The sequence below is a fragment of the Salmo salar genome, chromosome ssa20 (assembly GCF_905237065.1).
Source record: "Salmo salar chromosome ssa20, Ssal_v3.1, whole genome shotgun sequence".
NCBI lineage: Eukaryota > Metazoa > Chordata > Actinopteri > Salmoniformes > Salmonidae > Salmo > Salmo salar.
In genome coordinates this window covers 70119537-70142763 of record NC_059461.1, presented here as the reverse complement: position 1 = coordinate 70142763, position 23227 = coordinate 70119537, and the positions used below count along the sequence as shown (strand labels likewise).

Below are 23227 nucleotides of genomic sequence, written 5' to 3'. Positions count from 1 at the left end.
CATTGACACCGCCTTCCATTTGTGTTTACACTGCGGCTACTCGCTGTTTATTATCTATGCATAGTCACTTCACCACTACCTACGTATACAAATTACCTCGACTAACCTGTACCCCCGCATATATTGACTCGGCACTGGTACCCCCTGTATATAGCCTCATTATTGTTATTTTATTGTGTTACTTTTTATTATTTTTACTTGAGTTTATTTGGTAAATATTTTCTTAACTCTTTCTTGAACTGCACTGTTGGTTAAGGCTTGTAAGCAAGCATTTCACGGTAATACACTTGTTGTATTCGGCGCATGTGACAAATAAAGTTTGATTTGATTTGATTCCTGTGAGGTCATTGAGCAAGGAGCTTCTCCACAGTTGTAACGAGGCATCAAGAGCAGCCTCAAGAACATCTTTCGAAGTCACCAGTCCTGATGCTCTTCCCATGGCTGAGGATGTCAAGGCTACCAGAGGGAAGCTGTCTTTCTTACAAAGGCTTGCCAGGCTGAAAATCAACTTAAAGGTAGAGCAGACATATTATAATTAACAATTGTGGGAGAGGAATTGTCACTGTGAATGCTACCATTATAATCATATTCCAAATTAAATATTGTGCTGGAGTGGTAGATGTGGTTGTTGTCATTGAGGTTGTTGACATTGTTTTTATCTTCCTCTTAGCCTTCCATAAAGGGAACAAGAAGGATTCCAAGGATTCCCGCCCCTCCGAATCATAACAAGATCTGACACAGCAGGAACATTCATTGCGATATTGGTGTACATAGAATGCTATTGCAGACGAACCCTAAGCCTACATTATATATTGATAGTCATATCTTACAGTATATAATAGTATTTCTATTTTCCAAACCTTAAGATGCTGTTCCTCATCTATTAATAAAAGTTATGTTGAGTTGTAACTGAGAATAGTAGTTATATATACTGCTCAAAAAAATAAAGGGAACACTTAAACAACACAATGTAACTCCAAGTCAATCACACTTCTGTGAAATCAAACTGTCCACTTAGGAAGCAACACTGATTGACAATACATTGCACATGCTGTTGTGCAAATGGAATAGACAACAGGTGTTAATTATAGGCAATAAGCAAGACACCCCCAATAAAGGAGTGATTCTGCAGGGGGTGACCACAGACCACTTCTCAGTTCTTATGCTTCCTGGCTGATGTTTTGGTCACTTTTGAATGCTGGCGGTGCTTTCACTCTAGTGGTAGCATGAGACGGTGTCTACAACCCACACAAGTGACTCAGGTAGTGCAGCTCATCCAGGATGGCACATCAATGCGAGTTGTGGCAAGAAGGTTTGCTGTGTCTGTCAGCGTAGTGTCCAGAGCATGGAGGCGCTACCAGGAGACAGGCCAGTACATCAGGAGACGTGGAGGAGGCCGTAGGAGGGCAACAACCCAGCAGCAGGACCGCTACCTCCGCCTTTGTGCGAGGAGGAGCAGGAGGAGCACTGCCAGAGCCCTGCAAAATGACCTCCAGCAGGCCACAAATGTTGTTGTTGCCCTCCTACTGCTCAAAAAAATTAAGGGAACACTAAAATAACACATCCTAGATCGGAATGAATGAAATAATCTTATTAAATACTTTTATCTTTACATAGTTGAATGTGCTGACAACAAAATCACACAAAAATAATCAATGGAAATCCAATTTATCAACCCATGGAGGTCTGGATTTGGAGTCACACTCAAAATTAAAGTGGAAAACCACACTACAGGCTGATCCAACTTTGATGTGATGTCCATAAAACAAGTCAAAATGAGGCTCAGTAGTGTGTGTGAACTCCACGTGCCTGTATGACCTCCCTACAACGCTTGGGCATGCTCCTGATGAGGTGGCGGATGGTCTCCTGAGGGATCTCCTCCCAGACCTGGACTAAAGCATCCGCCAACTCCTGGACAGTCTGTGGTGCAACGTGGCGTTGGTGGATGGAGCGAGACATGATGTCCCAGATGTGCTCAATTGGATTCAGGTCTGGGGAACGGGCGGGCCGGTCCATAGCATCAATGTCTTCCTCTTGCAGGAACTGCTGACACACTCCAGCCACATGAGGTCTAGCATTGTCTTGCATTAGGAGGAACCCAGGGCCAACCGCACCAGTATATGGTCTCACAAGGGGTCTGAGGATCTCATCTCGGTACCTAATGGCAGTCAGGCTACCTCTGGCGAGCACATGGAGGGCTGTGCGGCCCCGCAAAGAAATGACACCCCACACCATGACTGACCCACCGACAAACCGGTCATGCTGGAGGATGTTGCAGGCAGCAGAACGTTCTCCACGGCGTCTCCAGACTGTCACGTCTGTCACATGTGCTCAGTGTGAACCTGCTTTCATCTGTGAAGAGCACAGGGCGCCAGTGGCGAATTTGCCAATCTTGGTGTTCTCTGGCAAATGCCAAACGTCCTGCACGGTATTGGGCTGTAAGCACAACCTCCACCTGTGGACGTCGGGCCATCATACCACCCTCATGGAGTCTGTTTCTGACCGTTTGAGCAGACACATGCACATTTGTGGCCTGCTGGAGGTCATTTTGCAGGGCTCTGGCAGTGCTCCTCCTTGCACAAAGGCGGAGGTAGCGGTCCTGCTGCTGGGTTGTTGCCCTCCTACGGCCTCCTCCACGTCTCCTGATGTACTGGCCTGTCTCCTGGTAGCGCCTCCATGCTCTGGACACTACGCTGACAGACACAGCAAACCTTCTTGCCACAACTCGCATTGATGTGCCATCCTGGATGAGCTGCACTACCTGAGCCACTTGTGTGGGTTCTAAACTCCATCTCATGCTACCACTAGAGTGAAAGCACCGCCAGCATTCAAAAGTGACCAAAACATCAGCCAGGAAGCATAGGAACTGAGAAGTGGTCTGTGGTTACCACCTGCAGAACCACTCCTTTATTGGGGGTGTCTTGCTAATTGCCTATAATTTCCACCTGTTGTCTATTCCATTTGCACAACAGCATGTGAAATTTATTGTCAATCAGTGTTGCTTCCTAAGTGGACAGTTTGATTTCACAGAAGTGTGACTGACTTGGAGTTACATTGTGTTGTTTAAGTGTTCCCTTTATTTTTTTGAGCAGTATATTTTCCGCCATCACCAAACGTCTATCCAAGCAATTACAACGGTCCTCAAAGAGCAAGTAACCCAACTAATGTTTTGGCCAATTGATTGAATATAATTGCATTGATGGCCTTACTGCCTTCGTTTTCCTGTTAAGTTGATGTCCGTTCCTGTGCAGAAATCAAATTAACATAAACAAATGTAAAATGCTAATGAATCTTCATGAAGAAAAAGCAAGTCACATGAATAAGAAGTAAGTGCAATATCTAGAGCAAGTCCCACTAATAAACCATAGTCCTGTTTGGTTTATGAATTAATTAAATAATAAAGGATCCAGGACACTCAGTGACAAGGGAGTCAGTCAGCTGTTTTTATTTTTCAAACGCATTCAAGGGATATATGTCATACCTAAATAAATCCAGTAGGGGGAAACATATACAAAGCAAAGGAATGATGGACCAGTCTTGAGCTCCAAATAGAGGCCTGAACGATAATGTAAATCTCTGGTAGCCTATCGCTGTCTCTACTACTCTAACGCTAGATGGGGCTGAATATGCAATGGGGTACCAATACATTATTGGGGTACGTGGGTTTTGGGCTCTGAAATATAATTTCAAAACATAGTGAGATATTACTGTCCACTTTGGGATGACAATCGATAGGCTATATTTGTTAATGATACTGTAGGCCCCTTAAACTCAACTCTGGACCTGTAAACCAGATCCACTGCTTTTGTTAATGGTTCCTCTCTAATCAGGGACTGATTTAGACCTGTGACACCAGCTGGGTGCAATTAATTATCAGAAAACCAGCAGGCTCCGGACCTAGGTAAGATTTGAATACCTCTGATGTAGGCTAATACTTGCATTCATATTTCCCAATTATTTGAAGTAGCTAATCACTTGGAAATTATTATGTTGTAGTTATACACGTGCCGCGTTCAACGAATCAGCAATTCGCACATTTTCGAGTTTCCGAGTTCCAACTAGCACATAAAACGCGGCATTTATTTTAAGGGCGTCATAGTCAAACAATTGCAAAGTTTCAGTTTTTTTATCAAACATACCTAGATACATAACAGTTAAATGAACAACAAAAAATGTGTAGACTAAATTATAATCTTTCGTGGACAGACTACGTACATCGAGCATATGACCAATTACACGAGACTTTAGTAAAAAAATATATATTGGTATTATTCAAATTACAGTAACAAATAAACAGGACATCACTACAATTACAGTTTATTCTTATGAAACAAATTAAAATAATAAAACAAAAAAGGTCAGGGGTTACATTTGTATAAACCTATGGTACAGTTGTAAGAATGAATTGTTAGTTTTTTTGTCATTGACTAAATCTAGAGATGTTTGTACATTTTCGATTTCAAGCAACAAAAAAATATTGCATTTGGGAACTGATTTAAATTATTTTATTTTGTGTATGTAAAATTGACCAGAGAAAATAAAGACATTAACTATTAAGTAGGAGTAGGGGAAACTTTTATACACATTGTTTATGAGTGTGACTCTGTGAAGTTATTTTGGAGCGAGATAAGTAATTACATGTTTTACTTCATTAATAACAATGAAATGTGTCATATGTTTTTATTCAAATCAAAGCTACAACGAGGTTTTAGTTCTGGATTATCCCAGATTACCTAAATTACGACATCGTGGAACTATCCTTCGTCGCGGAGGGCATATTGCGCATTGATGTAGTCCGCGGAAGGATATGGAATTAAAGATTTGTCACAGTACTCTTTTCGTCATTTGTTATGTATTGACGTAGGGAGGGTATGTCTGTAGACAAGGCGGTACTTGGCCAATGTGATTGGAAGGGGAACGACGAAACCAAAATAATTTAGCAGATTAACTGTATTAAGGGACATACATTCAATGGTTGTACTTGTTGTACGGTTTAAGGTGAATTTGAATCGGTTACCATGTTCTTGCTGACCCAAGTATTTTTGCCCTGTGACTGAGATTTGATGACCAATGATGAAAATCAAGGAATTTGAATAGATGCGATTTGGATAACATTGAAGACAATCGCACGAACGTCAATGTTTTCCAAGCAGAGAGACGTCTTCTGGATAGAACATCTCACCAGAGGACTATTATGACAGTAAACTGATTGACACGAATTCTATTGAAACTCAGTAGTGTTGCATTTCATAGCCTTTTAGGAAAATATATGGGCCTGTATTTTAGATGTTCTTGCAATTACCTGCGATAATCGGATCATTGCTAATTGTGATCCGTCAATTCAATTGCTATTCTGTTTAGGTAGTATGAAGCTAACGTTAAAGCTAACTAGCTACTGTATATAAGATGCTGTTAGCATGGTTGTTTGCTAGCAACAATGGGCAACATGACGCATGTCACAGCATGTCACTCTCTGGTTATATAGTATAAGTGTCTGTGGGTGTTTGAAGCTTGCAATCTTTTTATCCAGAATACTTGACATCATGTAGAATGTCAAGCAAAGCAGTTTTGAGCTAATTTGTTTGCTAACTAAATGCACATATAACTAGGTAGCTAGCCAGTGTATAACGTTAGCAGTTTGGGTCAGAAAATGACAGCTGGCAGTAGGGACTGACATTGTGTACCTTGGGATTGTGTCCAGCCATGCGGAAAGCTGACTGCATTGTCTGATTGTGGAAATAGTTAAACGTCAAACATTACAGAATCTGTTGTACTTGGCTACTGACAGGAAATAATTTGACACTAGCTCCAGTTTTGCATCCCATTTTAAAGGTGATCAGTTACATCATCACCTGGCTGTTTCTCAGGCAATATCAAAGGTGGACTGGAATGCACGCTTGTCCTTGTAAAACTGACTTGTATTGTGAAAACGCCACAATCACTAGTTTGCTTGACAGCTAAAGCAACGTTTGGGTGGATACATTGTTGCACCAGGGTTCTGATATCAAAAGAGAGCATCCTTCAACGTGCATCACTGAAGAAAGAACCTTTCCACACCTGACCTAAATTGGACAGTTACTTTGACAATGGAGACAGTTGGAGACTTTGAATACAGCAGAAAGGACTTGGTGGGACATGGGGCTTTCGCTGTGGTGTTCAAAGGAAGGCACAGAAAGGTAACTATCTGGAACATGAAAGGTCTGCATCTGCATCTTTCCCGTTGCTTTGCTTGCACCCTTCCTCTTTTTTTTTCTCTATAATGTTATGTGAGAGTAGTGACGTTTATATAAATCTATGTCAGTGGCATTACACTGCAGTAAATAAACTGTCATTCGGCAAAATTTTGTTTAGTTTTCCTTCAACTAACTAGACATTATAAATATTAGTTACAATAGTGATGCAGTTAAATCCATTCTATCCATTCATAGTCTTCACTGTATTCAAATATAACAATGTTATATACATGTTTGATCATGCATGTTATTGTGTTTCATAAGCCTCGATCATGTGATGATGTTGTGCAATCTTGCGTTATGGTCTGGTACTGGGTGCAGAGAGATGCGAGCCGTTCATTCATGAAACGGATGACTCAAACAGCAATGAATAGCTCGCTGACGTAGCCAGCCAGCCTAGATAAGGTGGAAAAGGAGCATGTCTGCTTGTTTTTCCTCCTCAAGGTCTTCTTTCTCTGTCTTCAGTCATGATATGAGCAATCGTCTACACATCAATGTAATCCTTTTTTTTTATATCAACAATGGAATGTGATGATACGGTCTAGTGATGATACATTCATCCTATTAGCTTGATTGCCAAACACTCACAGTGATAACAAAGCATCTTGACTGACTGACAGGACTGTGGTGACTGTCCATGATAGGGATGTGGACCAAACAGTGTTCTGTTGATCAAGGTGCAGCTGAAGGACGGTCAGAGAGGAGAGAATGTTACATATGTCTGAGCCTGCTCCACGTCTATCTCACTGTGTGATGCATCCAGGGATTATGTCACCATGCTACCCTATTGCCACTGTGTAGTGTACAGTATTGAATTATTTTTGTTCTATGAGAGCAGAACGTCAGTATGCAAAGATTCATTATACAGTAGGTAGCTACTCCAATGGTGAGGGTATGTCAACGTTAAGAAAAGATGGATACAATAACAGGGGTGTAAAACTCAAATTCACACACGAGCCATATTGATAAAACACAAGGAATTTGCGGGCCAGACATTTTACAAAAAAGGGATGATGTCATCATGCTACCCTATTGCCACTGTGCAGTATCAAATTAAATCACACTTTATTTGTCACATGCGCCGAATACAACAAGTGTAGACTTTACCATGAAATGCTTACTTACAAGCCCTTAACCAACAGTGCAGTTCAAGAAGAAGAAAATATTTACCACATAGACTATAATAAAAAGTAACACAATAAGAATAACAATAACGAGGCTAAATACAGGGGGTACCGAGTCAGAGCGCGGGGGTACAGGCTAGTTGAGGTAATCTGTACATGTAGGTGGGGGCGAAATGACTATGCATAGGTAACAAACAAACAGCGAGTAGCAGCAGTGTACAAAAGGGAGGGGGTTCAATGTAAATTGTCCGGTGGGGATTTTATGAATTGTTCAGCAGTCATAGCTTGGGGGTAGAAGCTGCTGAGGAGCTTTTTGGTCCTAAACTTGGCGCTCCGGCACTGCTTGCCGTGCGGTAGCAGACAAAAGTCTATAACTTGGGTGGCTGGAGTCTCTGACAGTTTTATGGGCTTTCCTCTGACACCGCCTATTATATAGGTCCTGGATAGCAGGGAGCTTGGCCCCAGTGATGCACTGGGCCGTCCGCACTACCGTCTGTAGCTCCATACGGTCAGATGCCGAGCAGTTGCCATACCAGGTGGTGAGGCAACTGGTCAGGATGCTCTCGATGGTGCAGCTGTAGAACCTTTTGAGGATCTGGGGACCCATGTCAGTCTCCTGAGGGGAAAAGGTTTTGTCGTGCCCTCTTCACGACTCTTGGTATGTTTGGACCATGATAGTTCATTGGTGATGTGGACACCCAGGAACTTGAAACTCTCAACCCGCTCCACTACAGCCCCGTCGATGGTAATGGGGGCCTGTTCGGCCTGCCTTTTCCTGTATTCCACGATCAGCTCCTTTGTCTTGCTCACGTTGAGGGAGAGGTTGTTGTCCTGGCACCACACTACCAGTTCTCTGACCTCCTCCCTATAGGCCGTCTCATCGTTGTTGATCAGGCCTACCACTGTTGTGTTGTCAGCAAACTTAATGATGGTGTTGGAGTCGTGTTTGGCCACTCAGTCGTGGGTGAACAGGGAGTACAGGAGGGGACTAAGTACACACCCCTGACGGCCCCCAGTGTTAAGGATCAGCGTGGCAGATGTGCTGTTGCCTACTCTTACCACCTGGGGCAGCCCGTCAGGAAGTCCAGGATCCAGTTGCAGAGGGAGGTCTTTAGTCCCAGAGTCCTTAGCTGAGTGATGAGCTTCGTGGGCACTATGGTATTGAACGCTGAGCTGTAGTCAATGAACATGCTCACATAGGTGTTCCTTTTGTCCAGGTGAGAAAGGGCAGTGTGGAGTGCAATTGAGATTGCGTCATCTGTGGATCTGTTGGGGCGGTATGCGAATTGGAGTGGGTCTAGGGTGTCCGGGAGGATGCTGTTGATGTGAGCCATGACAAGCCATCATTTAGGCAGGTTACCTTCGCTTCCTTGGGCACAGGGACTATGGTGGTCTGCTTGAAACATGTAGGTATTATAGACTCTGTCAGGGAGAGGTTGAAAATGTCAGGGAAGACACCTGACAGTTGGTCCGCACATGCTTTGAGTACACGTCCTGGTAATCCGTCTGGACCAGCGGCTTTGTGAATGTTGACCTGTTTAAAGGTTTTATGCACATTGACTACCAAGAGTGTTATCGCACAGTCACTTAGAACAGCTGGTGCTCTTGTGCATGCTTCAGTGTTGCTTGCCTCGAAGTGAGCGTAAAAGGTATTTAGCTCGTCTGGTAGGCTCACGTCACTGGGAAGCTCGCGTCTGGGTTTCCTTTTGTAATCCATAATAGTTTTCAAGCCCTGCCACATCCATCGAGCATCAGAGCCAGTGTAGTAGGATTTAATCTTAATCCTATATTGACGCTTTGCTTGTTTTATGGTTCATCTGAGGGCATAGGGGGATTTCTTATAAGCGTCCGGGTTAGTCTCCCGCTCCTTGAAAGCGGCAGATGTTGCCTGTAATCCATGGCTTCTGGTTGGGATATGTACGTACAGTCACTGTGGGATGACGTCATCGATGCACTTATTGATGTGCTAGCAAAACAGTCCTGTAGCGTAGCATCCGCGTCATCTGACCAGTTCCGTATTGAGCGAGTCACTGGTACTTCCTGCTTGAGCTTTTGCTTGTAAGCAGGAATCAGGAGGATAGAATTATGGTCAGATTTGCCAAATGGAGGGCGGGGGAGAGCTATGTATGTATCTCTGTGTGTGGAGTAAAGGTGAGCTAGGATTTATTTTTTTCCCTGGTTGCACATTTGACATGCAGGTAAAAATTTGGTAAAACTGATTTAAGTTTCCCTGCATTAAAGTCCCCAGCCACTAGGAGCGCCGCTTCTGGGTGAGCATGTTCTTCTTTTCTTATGGCCTTAGAGTTGGTTGAGGGAGGTCTTCGTGCCAGCATCTGTCTGTGGTGGTAAATAGATGGTTACGAATAATACAGATGAGAAATCTCTTGGTAGATAGTGTGGTCTACAGCTTATCATAAGGTACTCTACCTCAGGCTAGCAATACCTTGAGACTTCATTAATATTAGACATCGCGCACCAGCTGTTATTGACAAAATGACACACACCCCCACCCTGTCTTACCAGAGGTAGTGTCTCTGTTCTGCCGGTGCATGGAAAATCCCGCTAGCTCTATGTTGTCCGTATCTTCGTTCAGCCACGTCTCGGTGAAACATAAGATGTTACAGTTTTTAATGTCCTGTTGGTAGGATAATCTTAATCGTAGGTCATCAATTTTATTTTCCAATAATTGTACGTTAGCAAGAGAAATGGAAGGCAATGGGAGTTTACTCGCTCACCGCCGGATTCTCAGAAGGGTGCCCGATCTGCGGCCTCTTTTCCGGCGACTTTTCTTCACGCAAAAAGTGTGGATCTGGGCCCGTTCCAGTGAAAGCAGGATATCCTTCTCGTCGGACTCGTTAAAGGAAAAAGTTTCTTCCATTACGCGGTGAGAAGTTATTTTCGGTCATAAGAGATGGTGGCAGCAACATTATGTACACAATAAGTAAAAAAAATAAGTTACACAAAACGCAAAAAAATAGCACAATTGGTTGGGAGAATGTAAAACATCAGCCGTGGTCTTCGGTGCCATCACAATCAACAGTATTGATGTCCACCAGAGCTGTATATTGTATTGAATTATTCTGTGTGAAGAGAATATCAGTATGCAAAGATTATGAATCGGTACCTACGCCAACGGTTAAGGTACTGTATGTTAACGTTAAGAAAATATGGATACAATAGCAGGGGTGTCAAACTCAATCCGCTATATTGATAAAACATAAGAAATTTGCGGGCCAGACATTTTACAAAAAAACATGCATACAACTTCGACCCAACTCTGGCCATTGTTTTTATTTTATTTTATTTTTTAAATATCTCCCTTTTTTTTTAAATGTCCACTTATGTACATAGGATGCTGTATATAGCCTTTTAACATATTAAAACAAAGATATAAATAACATTTGTCCAGCCTTTGCTGCTATGGTTACAGATCTGCATAATATGCTGTGACCTTAATCAAAAAGTATAGAATAACTCCAAATAACAAAATGTTGCTAGGTTGTTCTAACAGTTTAACTTGAATCATATATATATATATTTATTTATTTATTTATTTTTGCACTGCATGGATCACAAGTGCTGTTGAATGCAGCATTGATGTATGGTGCACTCAAAATGTATTACTTTGTTGAGTGTCCAGCCTAGGCTACTGCTCAAATGTTTTTGTAATAGGCCTTCATGTTTCGCATCTGCATGGCGTTTTGTTTTTTGGTTATTAGTTGTCAAACTTTAAAAACCAAAGCCAGACTGCAACATTTTAACACTGAACAAAAATATTAACGCAACATGTAAAGTGTTGGTACCATGTTTCATGAGCTGAAATAAGACCCCAGAAATGTTCCATATGCACAAAAATAGTGTTTCTCTCATTCTGTACACACATTTTTTTACATCCTTGTTAGTGACCACCTGACAGGTGTGGCATATCAAGAAGCTAATTAAACAGCGTGATCATTACAAAGGTGCACCTTGTGCTGGGGACAATAAAAGGCCACTCAAAAATGTGCCGTTTTGTCACACAACACAATACCACAGATGTCTCAAGTTGAGGGAGCGTGCAATTGACATGTTGACTGCAGGAATGTCCACCAGAGCTGTTTCCAGAGAATTTAATGTTCATTTCTCGACCACAAACCGCCTCCAACGTCGTTTTTTTGAGAATTTAGCAGTACCTACAACCGCCTCACAACTGCAGACCATGTGTAACCACGCCAGCCCAGGTCCTCCACATCCGGCTTCTTCACCTGCGGGAGTGTCTGAGACCAGCGTGTATGGCATCGTGTGGGCGAGAGGTTTGCTGATGTCATCCTTGTGAACAGAGTGCCCCATGGTGGGGTTATGGTATGGGCAGGCTTAAGCTACGGACAATGAACACAATTTAATTTTATTGATGACAATTTGAATGGACAGAGATCCTGAGGCCCATTTTATGATCCCACGCCCCAACCTTTTTTTTTGTACCTGTGACCAGCAGATGCATATCTGTATTTCCAGTTATGTGAAATCCATAGATTAGGGCCTAATGAATTTATTTAAATTGACTGATTTACTTATATGAACTGTAACTCAGTAAAATCTTTGAAATTGTTGCATGTTTCGTTTATTTTTGTTCAGTGTAGTAGCATAGCTAGGACTGTGGCATGTGTCTGTACACTTTCCCTCCACTGTGGACACACGAAAGCAGCGCGATTGACTTTCAATTCATTGACGCAAGCGCATCAGGCTGTAATTTCATGAAGTAGATAACTCAACTGTTGACTCATTTATACTCATTATGTGTCCTATTGTCCTTTAGTAGTAACTTATACCCGCGTGTGAATCCTTTATCTTGTAACTTTTTGACAACCAAGATAAAATTCTGTGTGCTACAGCAATGAACTGTTAGAACCAACACTTGGCATGGACATTTAGCCTACAACAGTTTAAACTTTCGGTCTGGTAGAAGATTAGGTCAGTGGCATTCATGATGATACAGCGCACTGGCTAGCTTGTGTGTGTGTGGGTCTGGGAGAAGGGGTGTATATGAAGGGGTGTGTGTGTGTGTGACAATGCACTACCGCTTGGCGTGCAGCACGTTGGCAGTGCCTGCTGGGACTTGTACTGCAGCGCATCGCGAGCGGTATGGAAGCAGGCCGAAATAAATTGACAACCCAAATCACTGCGTGGGCCGGATAGAAATGTGTCATGGGCCGGGTTCTGCACGCGGGCCTTATGTTTGACACGTGCATTATAGGGACACCTACAGTATAGTGTCATTGCTGGGTTGTCATGGTAACACCATAGTATTGTACATTTCACTGTTATTGAGGAGCCTGAGCTGGGGTGTAGCTTATGTTCATACTGTACCTAGCCCTATGCGTTTGCCTGTGACCAGAACATAGCAGCTAAATTTTGTGTACATTTGAAGCTGTGTGTACTACCAGTGTACCGGTATTTGACCTGATATCCTTCCTTCAATGATGTTCTTGAGCTGGTTAAAATGCAAGCACCAATAACATCCCATTCTGTCTGTCCTCCATCTCCTAGCCTAGGTGGAAATAATCCTATAAATAGAAGGCATGCTGAGGCAGGGTTATAAATATTCCAATCACATGATGCCAGGTCCACTTTTAACAGGGCTGATGAATTGCCTCATCTTTTAAGCATCCTACTGCAGTTTGAACTAGCCCTGCCGTCACTGTTTAGATCAGGGATGGGCAACTCTGATGGGGTGGGGGCCACCAAAAAATCTGGGGCCACAGTTACTCGCTGGTCTGTGTACCCGCATCCGTGGCTTCCGTCTGGCCACTCTACCATAAAGGCCTGATTGGTGGAGTGCTTCAGAGATGGTTGTCCTTCTGGAGGTTCTTCCATCTCCACAGAGGAACTCTAGAGCTCTGTCAGAGTGACCATCAGGTTCTTGGTAACCTCCCTCACCAAGGCCCTTCTCCCCCGATTGCTCAGTTTGGCCAGGTGGCCAGCTCGGGGAAGAGTCTTGGTGGTTCCAAACTTCTTCCATTTAAGAATGGAGGCCACTGTGTTCTTGGGGACCTTAAATGCTGTAGAACTGTTTTGGTACCCTTCCCCCTTCCCCAGTCCTGCGGACAATTCCTTCGACCTCCATGGCTTGTTTTTTTTCTCTGACATGCACTGTCAACTGTGGGCTCTTGTATAGACATTTGTGCCTTTCCAAATCATGTCCAATCAATTGAATTTACCACAGGTGGACTCCAATCAAGTTATATAAACATCTCAAGGATGATCAATGGAAACAGGATGCACCTGAGCTCAATTTCGAGTCTCATAGCAAAGGGTCTGAATATTTATGTAAATAAGTTATTTATGTTTATCTTTAATACACAAAATGTGGCAAATGTCAAGGGGTGTGAAGACTTTCCAAAGGCACTGTACATAACAAGAGAGAATGCTAATGCACATCCAAATTTAGAAATTGCACATGATATATTGTAACTTGCAACAGTAAGTTGAGACCCCGAATGAGTTCCTAATTGGAAATTGATCCGAGGGCCTTCATGCGGCCCACTGGCTGCCATTTGCAAATCCCAGATTTTGACATTGGGATATCATATGCGTTTGCGTATTGTCTTTTCTATTCTGGATTTTGTCTTAAAGGATCTAGTGCAATTTAGAATCTGTAGTGAGAACACTCACTACAGATACACGTGCATGTATGAACATCTTTATTCATTATTGCCTCTCACTTAGTCTCCTGTGATCTATTCACAAAGTCCTGCAGTTTGAACTAGCCATGCCGTCACTATTGAGATCACATATGCATTTGCCTGTTGTCTTTTCTTTGTGGGTTTTGTCTTACATAGTGTAGTCAGGGCGGCAGATAGCCTAGTGGTTAAGAGCGTTGGGACAGTGGCTGAAAAGTTGCGGGTTCGAATCCCAGAGTGAAAAATCTGTCGACGTGCCCTTGAGCACAAATTATTATTTACAATGACTGCCTACCCCGGGCCAAACCCGGACGAGGCTAGGCCAATTGTGCGCCGCCCTATGGGACTCCCAATCACGGCCGGTTGTGATACAGCCTGGAATCGAACCAAGGTTTGTAGTGACGCCTCTAGCACTGTGATGCAGTGCCTTAGACCGCTGCGCCACTCGGGAGCCTCATCGGGCTATACCTGCTGAAAGGGGCTTACAATAGATTTTATTTGGATTGTTCTGGTTCAACGTCAGCAATAGTTTTGGTAGTTTTGCTTTAAACAATCAGTGTATATGCTAATTTTAAGAAAGGGTAAAGTTGGTAATGCCATAGCTAATTTGTGTAAACGATAAATATTGATATGTTACGAGCTCAAACTTTTAATCTGCAAAAACAACAAGTTAATTAGTAGGTGATGGTGATTTAGTCAGCTCAGACAGATCCAGCTCAGAGAGGCCCAGCTCAGAGGCCCAGCTCAGGAGCTCCATCAGCAGAAGATTTTCATTTAGAATGGAAAATGTATGTTTGTGCATCATATCGCATCAAACTGAATGACATCAATTAATTCTCTAGTCAAACCGAATTGCACCAAATCATTTCAAACTAAAACATATTGTTCCAGTATCGGAGCCCATGTGTCTAGATGTGTATCGAATGGCCTTGAAAGGGAGAGATGCCCATCCCTATGTTGCTGACATTAAAGGCTTCCACATGCTTTGGTTCGACTGGCACCTTATAGTTGAACCGAACGAGTGTGCTCACATACTCCCTTAAAAGACCTTCACTTGAAAAAACAGAAAAAAAACAGCAACAGTCCATCTTGAGGCACCGTAGCCATTACGCACTTCCTCAAAATAATTTAAGATAACTGAAGAAATTGGCAGAGGATATCTTAGTTGTGCAATTTTACATCTAACTAATAAAAAAAAGTCCAATGGAAAGTGCTTACTTTGCCCTTCAGTCTCTCTGACTGTCTCTGTGTTATCATAGCAGGAGACTGGTCATTAACTTGATTTGGTGCAAACAATACCCACCACCCTCTGCTCAGCATTACACCATAGGCCGATGGGGTGATTCTATTGTATGGGGTTTCTGTTTGCTGCACTGCCTTGATATATGCCACGGTTGGCTGGGGCATGCTGGTATATGCCACAGTTGGCTGGGGCATGCTGTCACGTGCTGCCTCCCTGTGCTACTACCAGTAGAACCCTGCCTAGCGGCAGAGCCAATTACAACACAGAATTAAAACCTCTCCTATTAACCTAGATTCATTTGGAAAGCAGCAGCCCTTTTTATTCATAGAATTGCTCTCGGAAAGTCTTACAATGCACCATCCATTCCACCTAGCCTAGCAATTTAGGCTAGTTGCGGTCATTGTCCAAGCTCAGTGTCTCTAGCTCAAGGGCAAAGAAATCAAGCATTTTGAGTCTTGTGAGCTTGAATAGTCATTTTTTTATAGGCTACTCAGTCACACTAAGGGCTCATGTGAATAAAGAAAACATGGAAATGGTCTCTCTAAACTTGAGTAGAAAATAGGTCTCTCGCTCAGGTTTTAGTGGAAGTGGGCTACCTCACATGATAACTCGGTGTTCTAGTATTCTTTTGACTGTTTTGTCATTCAGTGTCACAGAGGCCTATCTGATTGAAACCCAAGAAACCTGTGTTGATTTAATGTCTAAGATGTCCTCTCTTCCCCTGCATCTCTCTCACAAACAATGATGCACAGTGCACAAAAAGCAATTATAGGCCAGCTGGCCTAGGCTTTACACACACACATGCACAAACACTTCCCTTAACATTAGTGTGCGTGATGGGGGAACTGAACACATCTAAAGGGATTTTAACTAATTGTTCTTTATTTCTCTCCTTGCTCCATCTGCAGAAGACTGATTGGGAGGTGGCCGTCAAGAGCATTAACAAGAAGAACCTCTCCAAGTCCCAGATCCTGCTTGGCAAGGAAATCAAAATCCTCAAGGTGAGTAGTATGCTTAACCTAATTACTTGTCATTTATCTTGGAAACATATTTAAAGAATGAGTTAACATCGATCCTCCATCAGTCAGCATGTTTGACTGAAAGGCCTTGACTTCCTTGTTATAAATGTAAATAGAAGCCAGTCGTCACATCAACAGTACAGTAGCTAATGCATCACTAATGTGCTTCTTTCTTCATTACTTTTCCCAGGAACTTCAACATGAGAACATTGTGGCACTTTACGATGTCCAGGTAATTCCTTATCTGGTTTTCCATTGAAGTAAGGTCGAGCTCAGCTGATTGCAAGCAGACTGGGTGTGTCTACTGCGTTTGAGTTAGCCTAACTTCACTAAAGCCCGTAGGCTGCGTGCTGACAGCCTCCAGTTCACTCTGGTGCTTTTTACGATGACTGCTCTTCGATTCAACTAGCCATTCTCTTCAACAGTGCTCAATTAGACCTACATGGCTAGAATCCAATTATTTTATTCATTATAACTAGCCAAATGGGACAGTGCATGGGCAGTGCAACTGTATACAAGCAGAACACTCACAATCACTAGCTCACCAGTGAGACAGACAGACACATAATGGGTTGCCAAGCTCCTGAGTAGACCTTTTCTCTGTTTGCCCGGTCCATGTGGAGCTGGCTGCAGATTACCAGAGCAGAAGTATGTGTGTAATGTTAGTGGACATTCATATGTAAACCATTAACTCCGATAAGACTTCTGACTGGTGGTCCAAGGCTGTGAACACTGACTGACTGCTGGATCTTCTCAGTTACATGACACCACATGACTGGCCATGGTTACACCAGCATCATGCATTGTACCGACCATCACCTCTGCTGGTCGTCAATCAGCACACACTGCTGACCGTCCTCAGTGATGTAACGGGGCCAGGGGGCAGGGTCGTCCACTTCAAGGCGGGTGACAAAATGGCTGCCACCAAAGGTCAGGTTTTAGTCTCTCACCATGACCTTACTTCATGGTGACTACTGGACCTGTAGCTTTGGTTCACCATGGAAATCACTGAGCGCCTTCTATAAAAGAGCAGGAAAGCCTTTGAAAACCAGCTTGGCTCAGCCCTCAGTCCAAGAGCTCTCTGTGTGCGTGGGTTTTATTGTTCACTCCAAGGTTAGCAGGTAGCCCTATGAGTCGCTCTGCGTTCTCTATTTATAAAAAGCCTTTCCAGTAGGGTTCCAGCCAATAGGGAGAGATGGAAAGAGCGGTAGAGAGAGAGAGTTATTGAAGTCATGATCAAGCACCGCTGCCCACATGGTGAGGCACTTTCTTTGTTTACGTAAGCCTCCCACCGGGACCCTGCTGCTCTCCCATCCGGCCCTCCTCCCTTCATCCCTCTAGCCGCACCCCTGATGTGATCACCACTTATAGTCAGACCTGTCATTATACTAATGTAGCGTGTGATGTATAATGTGTTTGAAAAGCCTTTTATCAATACTGAATGGATGGAAGAAGGCTAAACCCACTAATACAGGCACTAGGTGCCAATATCTTTTCATACCCCTTATGATTAAGGTTATGATTGGGGGTCAGGGAGTCTGATCAAAGATAACTACTTGACCAAGAGTATGTGGGCACCTGCTCGTCGAACATCTCATTCAAAAGTCATGGGCATTAAAATGGAGTTGGTTCCCCCCTTTGCTGCTATGACAGCCTTTACTCTTCTGGGAAGGCATTCCGCTAGATGTTGGAATATTGCTGCGGGGACTTGCTTCCATTCAGCCACAACAGCATTAGTGAGGTCGGGCACTAATGTTGGGCTATTAGTGCTGGCTCGCAGACCAGGTTTCCAATTCATCCCAAAGGTATTTGATGGGGTTGAGGTCAGGGCTCTGTGCAGGCCAGTCAAGTTCTTCCACACTGATCTCGACAAATCATTTCTATATTGACCTCGCTTTGTACACAGGAGCATTGTCATGCTGAAACAGGAAAGGGCCTTCCCCAAACTGTTGCCACAAAGTTTGAAGCACAGAATCGTTGAGAATGTCATTGTATACTGTAGTGTTAAGATTTCCCTTTTTACTGGAAATAAGGGGCCTAGCCCAACCCATGAAAAACAATCCCAGACCATTATTCCTCCTCCACCAAACTTTACAGTTGGCACTATGCATTCGAGCAGGTAGCGTTCTCCTGGCATTCTCCAAACCCAGATTCCTTTGTCGGACTGCCAGATGGTGAAGCGTGATTCATCACTCCAGAGAACGTGTTTCCACTGCTCCAGAGTCAAATGGTGGTGAGTTTTTCACCACTCCAGCCACGTTTGGCATTGCGCATGGTGATGTTAGGCTTGTGTGTGTCTGCTCGGCCATGGAAACCCATTTTGTTAACCTGTTTAGGTTAGGGGGCAGTATTTTCACGGCCGGATAAAAAACGTACCCGATTTAATCTGGTTATTACTCCTGCCCAGAAACTAGAATATGCATATAATTGTTTGATTTGGATAGAAAACCCCCTAAAGTTTCTAAAACTGTTTGAATGGTGTCTGTGAGTATAACAGAACTCATATGGCAGGCCAAAACCTGAGAAGATTCCATACAGGAAGTGCCCTGTCTGACCATTTCTTGGCCTTCTATAGCCTCTTTATCGAAAACAGAGGATCTCTGCTTTAACGTGACATTTTCTAAGGCTCCCATAGGCTCTCAGAAGGCGCCAGAACGAGGAATGATGACTCTGCAGGCCCTGGGCGGAAAACAGTAGCGCATTTGGATAGTGGTCGATCTGAGAACAATGACACGGGCGTGCGCGTGAAGTCACCATTTTCTTCTTTCAGTCTTTGAACGAAAACAACGTCTCCCGGTCTGAATATTATCGCTATTTTACGAGAAAAATCGCATAAAAATTGATTTTAAACAGCGTTTGACATGCTTCGAAGTACGGTAATGGAATATTTTGACATTTTTTGTCACGATATGCGCCGGCGCGTCACCCTTTGGTTAGTGTCTTGAACGCAAGAACAAACGCAGCTATTTGGATATAACTATGGATTATTTGGAACCAAAACAACATTGGGTGTAAAGTAGAAGTCCTGGGAGTGCATTCTGACAAAGAACAGCAAACGTAATCCAATTTTTCTTATAGTAAATCTGAGTTTGGTGAGTGCCAAACTTGGTGGGTGTCAAAATAGCTAGCCTGTGATGGCCGGGCTATCTACTCAGAATATTGCAAAATGTGCTTTCACCGAAAAGCTATTTTAAAATCGGACACCGTGATTGCATAAAGGAGTTCTGTATCTATAATTCTTAAAATAATTTATGTTTTTTGTGAACGTTTATCGTGAGTAATTTAGTAAATTCACCGGAAGTTTTCGGTATGTTTGCTAGTTCTGAACGTCACATGCTAATGTAAAAAGCTGGTTTTTGATATAAATATGAACTTGATTGAACAAAACATGCATGTATTGTATAACATAATGTCCTAGGAGTGTCATCTGATGAAGATCATCAAAGGTTAGTGCTGCATTTAGCTGTGGTTTTGGTTTTTGTGACATTATATGCTAGCTTGAAAAATGGGTGTCTGATTATTTCTGGCTGGGTACTCTCCTGACATAATCTAATGTTTTGCTTTCGTTGTAAAGCCTTTTTGAAATCGAACAATGTGGTTAGATAAAGGAGAGTCTTGTCTTTAAAATGGTGTAAAATAGTTTTTGGATTTTTGAGGAGTTTGTAATTCGCGCCACGCCCTATCATTGGATATTGGCGAGGCGTTCCGCTAGCGGAACATCTAGATGTAAGAGGTTTTTAAGCTCTCGGTGAACAGTTCTTGTGTTGACGTTGTTTCCATAGGCAGTTTCAAACTCTGAAGTGAGTGTTGCAACCGAGGACAGATGATTTTTACACGCTACTTGCTTCGGCACTCGGCAGTCCCATTCTGTGAGCTTGTGTGGCCTATCCCTTATCGGCTGAGCCATTGTTGCGCCTAGACGTTTCCACTTCACAATAACAGCACTTACAGTTAACCGTGGCAGCTCTAGCAGGGCAGAAATTTGATGAACAGACTTGTTGAAAAGGTGGCATCCTCTGACAGTGCCATGTTGAGTCACTGAGCTCTTCAGTAAGGCCATTCTACTGCCAATGTTTGGCTATGGAGATTGCATTGGTTGTGTGCTCGATTGTATACACCTGTCAGCAATGGGTGTAGCTGAAATAGCCGACTCCACTAATTTGAAGGGATGTCCACATACTTGTGTATATATACTGTATGTGGTTAGGGGAGTGGGCAACTTCTACCTGGAAGTGAGTAGGAATTCCACAGAACACTAACCATAATTGAAGACACTGGTTTGGGCTTTGTGTGTCTTAGTCTCTCTCCCCTCTCTTCTCCTCTCCCCCCATTGGCAGTACCCTCCCTGGGCCAGCTCTCCCCTCTGCAGCTGTCACTTTTGGCACACAGGCAGTGGGGCTTAAAGATGCCGTCTGAAAGGGAAGAGAGGAGAGACTCCAGCTTTGGCGTTTTTATAGGGAGATGAAGATAGTGTTGCAGTGTTATTGATGGGTGTTAGGCCTCCAAGCACCCTCTCTCTTTCTAGGGTTTCTTTTCACTCTGTCTCTCTTTCTATTGCACTCTCTCATTTCTCTCCTTTGTTTTGAATTCCCCCCTCCAGTCCCCAGTTACAATCTTGGGCTTTCTGTATGTCTTTCTGGTGTTATGTTGTTTATTCCCCTCTCTGTGACCATCAGAATGTGCAGCCTGACTGTAATGGAGAAGTGTGGGCGAACGTTGGCTTCTGGCTTTGTTGCTGCTAGGTTTCTCACTCTGTCATTCTTCCCTCTTTCCCTTCCTCCCTTTTTTCTCTATCCCTCTCCTACTCCGCTCTCTTTCTCCATGCATCCCTCTATATATCTCTCTCTCTCTCTCTCTCTCTCTCTCTCCCTTTCACTCTTCAATCTCCCTTATCTTTATTTATCTCCATGTCTCTCTAATCATTCTCTCTCTCTCTCTCTGTGGGCCTCTGCCCAGCCTCTTCAGCTGTTCTGACTTGCACCACATGTGCCGGGTCACTCAGTTTACCCAGAGAGCTGTAAATGATAGGGCTTGTGCAACAACCACCAGACAGAGTTACAGCATTGTCCTGGCGGGGGCATTGGGGCACCCTCCCCTCTCCCTCTGACTGACAAGGAAAATAGTTGCCATTGTCGGCTAGGTTGCTGTTGTGAGACAAATACCTAAGACAGCTGCCACCCTATCTTTCCAATAGAAGATAGCAGGTGCTCATGCATCTTTGCCCTCATTCCTGTGGATGTTTATGGAGCCCCGGTTAAAGGTGCAATATGTATAAATCGCTCCACCATATAATCTCAAATGCGGTTAAAAAAAACAATTCTATAACCAAAAATAATGTATTTTCAACTGTTTGAAGCTGGTGTTCAAAACCAATAGTAAAAGATACAAAAATCGAACTCAACAATAGGAAACATAGAAATACCACACACAGAACCGATTATACTGCTTCCTAGACTTGCTTTTATTGAGAATGACAGATCTATAACTCACATTTCTATGTGAATTTGGTAAGGTTGCTCAAAACATTAAATATTGTAGCTTTAACATTTAGCAAGGCCTAACATGGGGGTAAGCAACTAGATTCAGCCACGGGCTGATTTTCTTTTGGGGGGGGTGGGGGGGCGGAACATAATTATATTAATTTGACACTGCAAATTGACCACAACTAAGCCCAAAAAGAGATTTGTATTTGAAAATAAAAATGTCATACCTTATTTGCACTGAGACACGTTCACATATTTATTTGTGGGAATACGTTGGAACTGATTTTTTTATTTGGGGGAATAATTGGGATTTCTGCAATTATATATTTTTGGGCTGAATTCTTGGTATTGCTGAATAAAAATTAAAAAAAATGTTATTTTACTACTTGGACAAACATTTTTTGTCCAAGTAGTAAAAGAACAAAAACTAGACCTGACATCTGGATTCAGATATAGGCCTAGATATTAGCCTGTGGAGGGCCGCTAGTGGTTATCGATGCCACACCCCTGAAAGGCCAATTAAGCAAGTGTGGTCTGTTTACAGTCGACGGTCATTAGCTGAGGGTAGGAGGACTGTCACTGCGTGTTTGTAGGAGTGTGAGGTGGTGCCTCGTTAGAGAACGCTGCTTGAAAGGCCCGCTTCACGGTGAGGGCTCCTTTAGATCTCAATGTGGGCAAAACATAAAGCCTAGCCTATAGACACAAACATCACAGACCTTGTGATATCAATCATTCATGTGTAGTATACAGTATACCCTATGAAGGCTATGCAGAGACCTCCACACACACACACACACAACTACTCCATCTATCACGTACACACTCACAGCAATCACTAGTGTACACACACACACACACACACACACACACACACACACACACACACACACACAACTACTCCATCTATCACGTACACACTCACAGCAATCACTAGTGTACACACACACACACACACACACACACCTACTCCATCTATCACGTACACACTCACAGCAATCACTAGTGTACACACACACACACACCTACTCCATCTATCACGTACACACTCACAGCAATCACTAGTGTACACACACACACACACACAACTACTCCATCTATCACGTACACACTCACAGCAATCACTAGTGTGTACACACACACACACACACACACACGCACACACACACACAACTACTCCATCTATCACGTACACACTCACAGCAATCACTAGTGTGTACACACACACACAACTACTCTATCACGTACACACACACAGCAATCACTAGTACAGTCGTGGCCGCAAGTTTTGAGAATGACAAATATTAATTTTCACAAAGTTTGCTGCTTCAGTGTCTTTAGATATTTTTGTCAGATGTTACTATGGAATACTGAAGATTAATTACAAGCATTTCATAAGTGTCAAAGGCTTTTATTGACAATTACATGAAGTTGATGCAAAGAGTCAATATTTGCAGTGTTGACCCTTC

General features: G+C 43.2%; 1 protein-coding gene across 2 annotated transcripts in view; it reads left to right on the top strand.

Annotated features, from left to right (window-relative positions):
• Positions 1-4835: 4835 nt before the first annotated feature.
• The window catches only part of LOC106581221 (serine/threonine-protein kinase ULK2), a 54354-nt gene continuing 35962 nt past the window's right edge, over positions 4836-23227 (top strand). For both annotated transcript variants that reach the window (XM_014163134.2, XM_014163133.2), the window contains exons 1-3: positions 4836-6176; positions 16168-16260; positions 16469-16510. In XM_014163134.2, the coding sequence (XP_014018609.1) occupies positions 6087-6176; positions 16168-16260; positions 16469-16510 (225 nt within the window). In that variant the 5' untranslated portion in view covers positions 4836-6086. The remainder of the gene's footprint in view (positions 6177-16167; positions 16261-16468; positions 16511-23227) is intronic.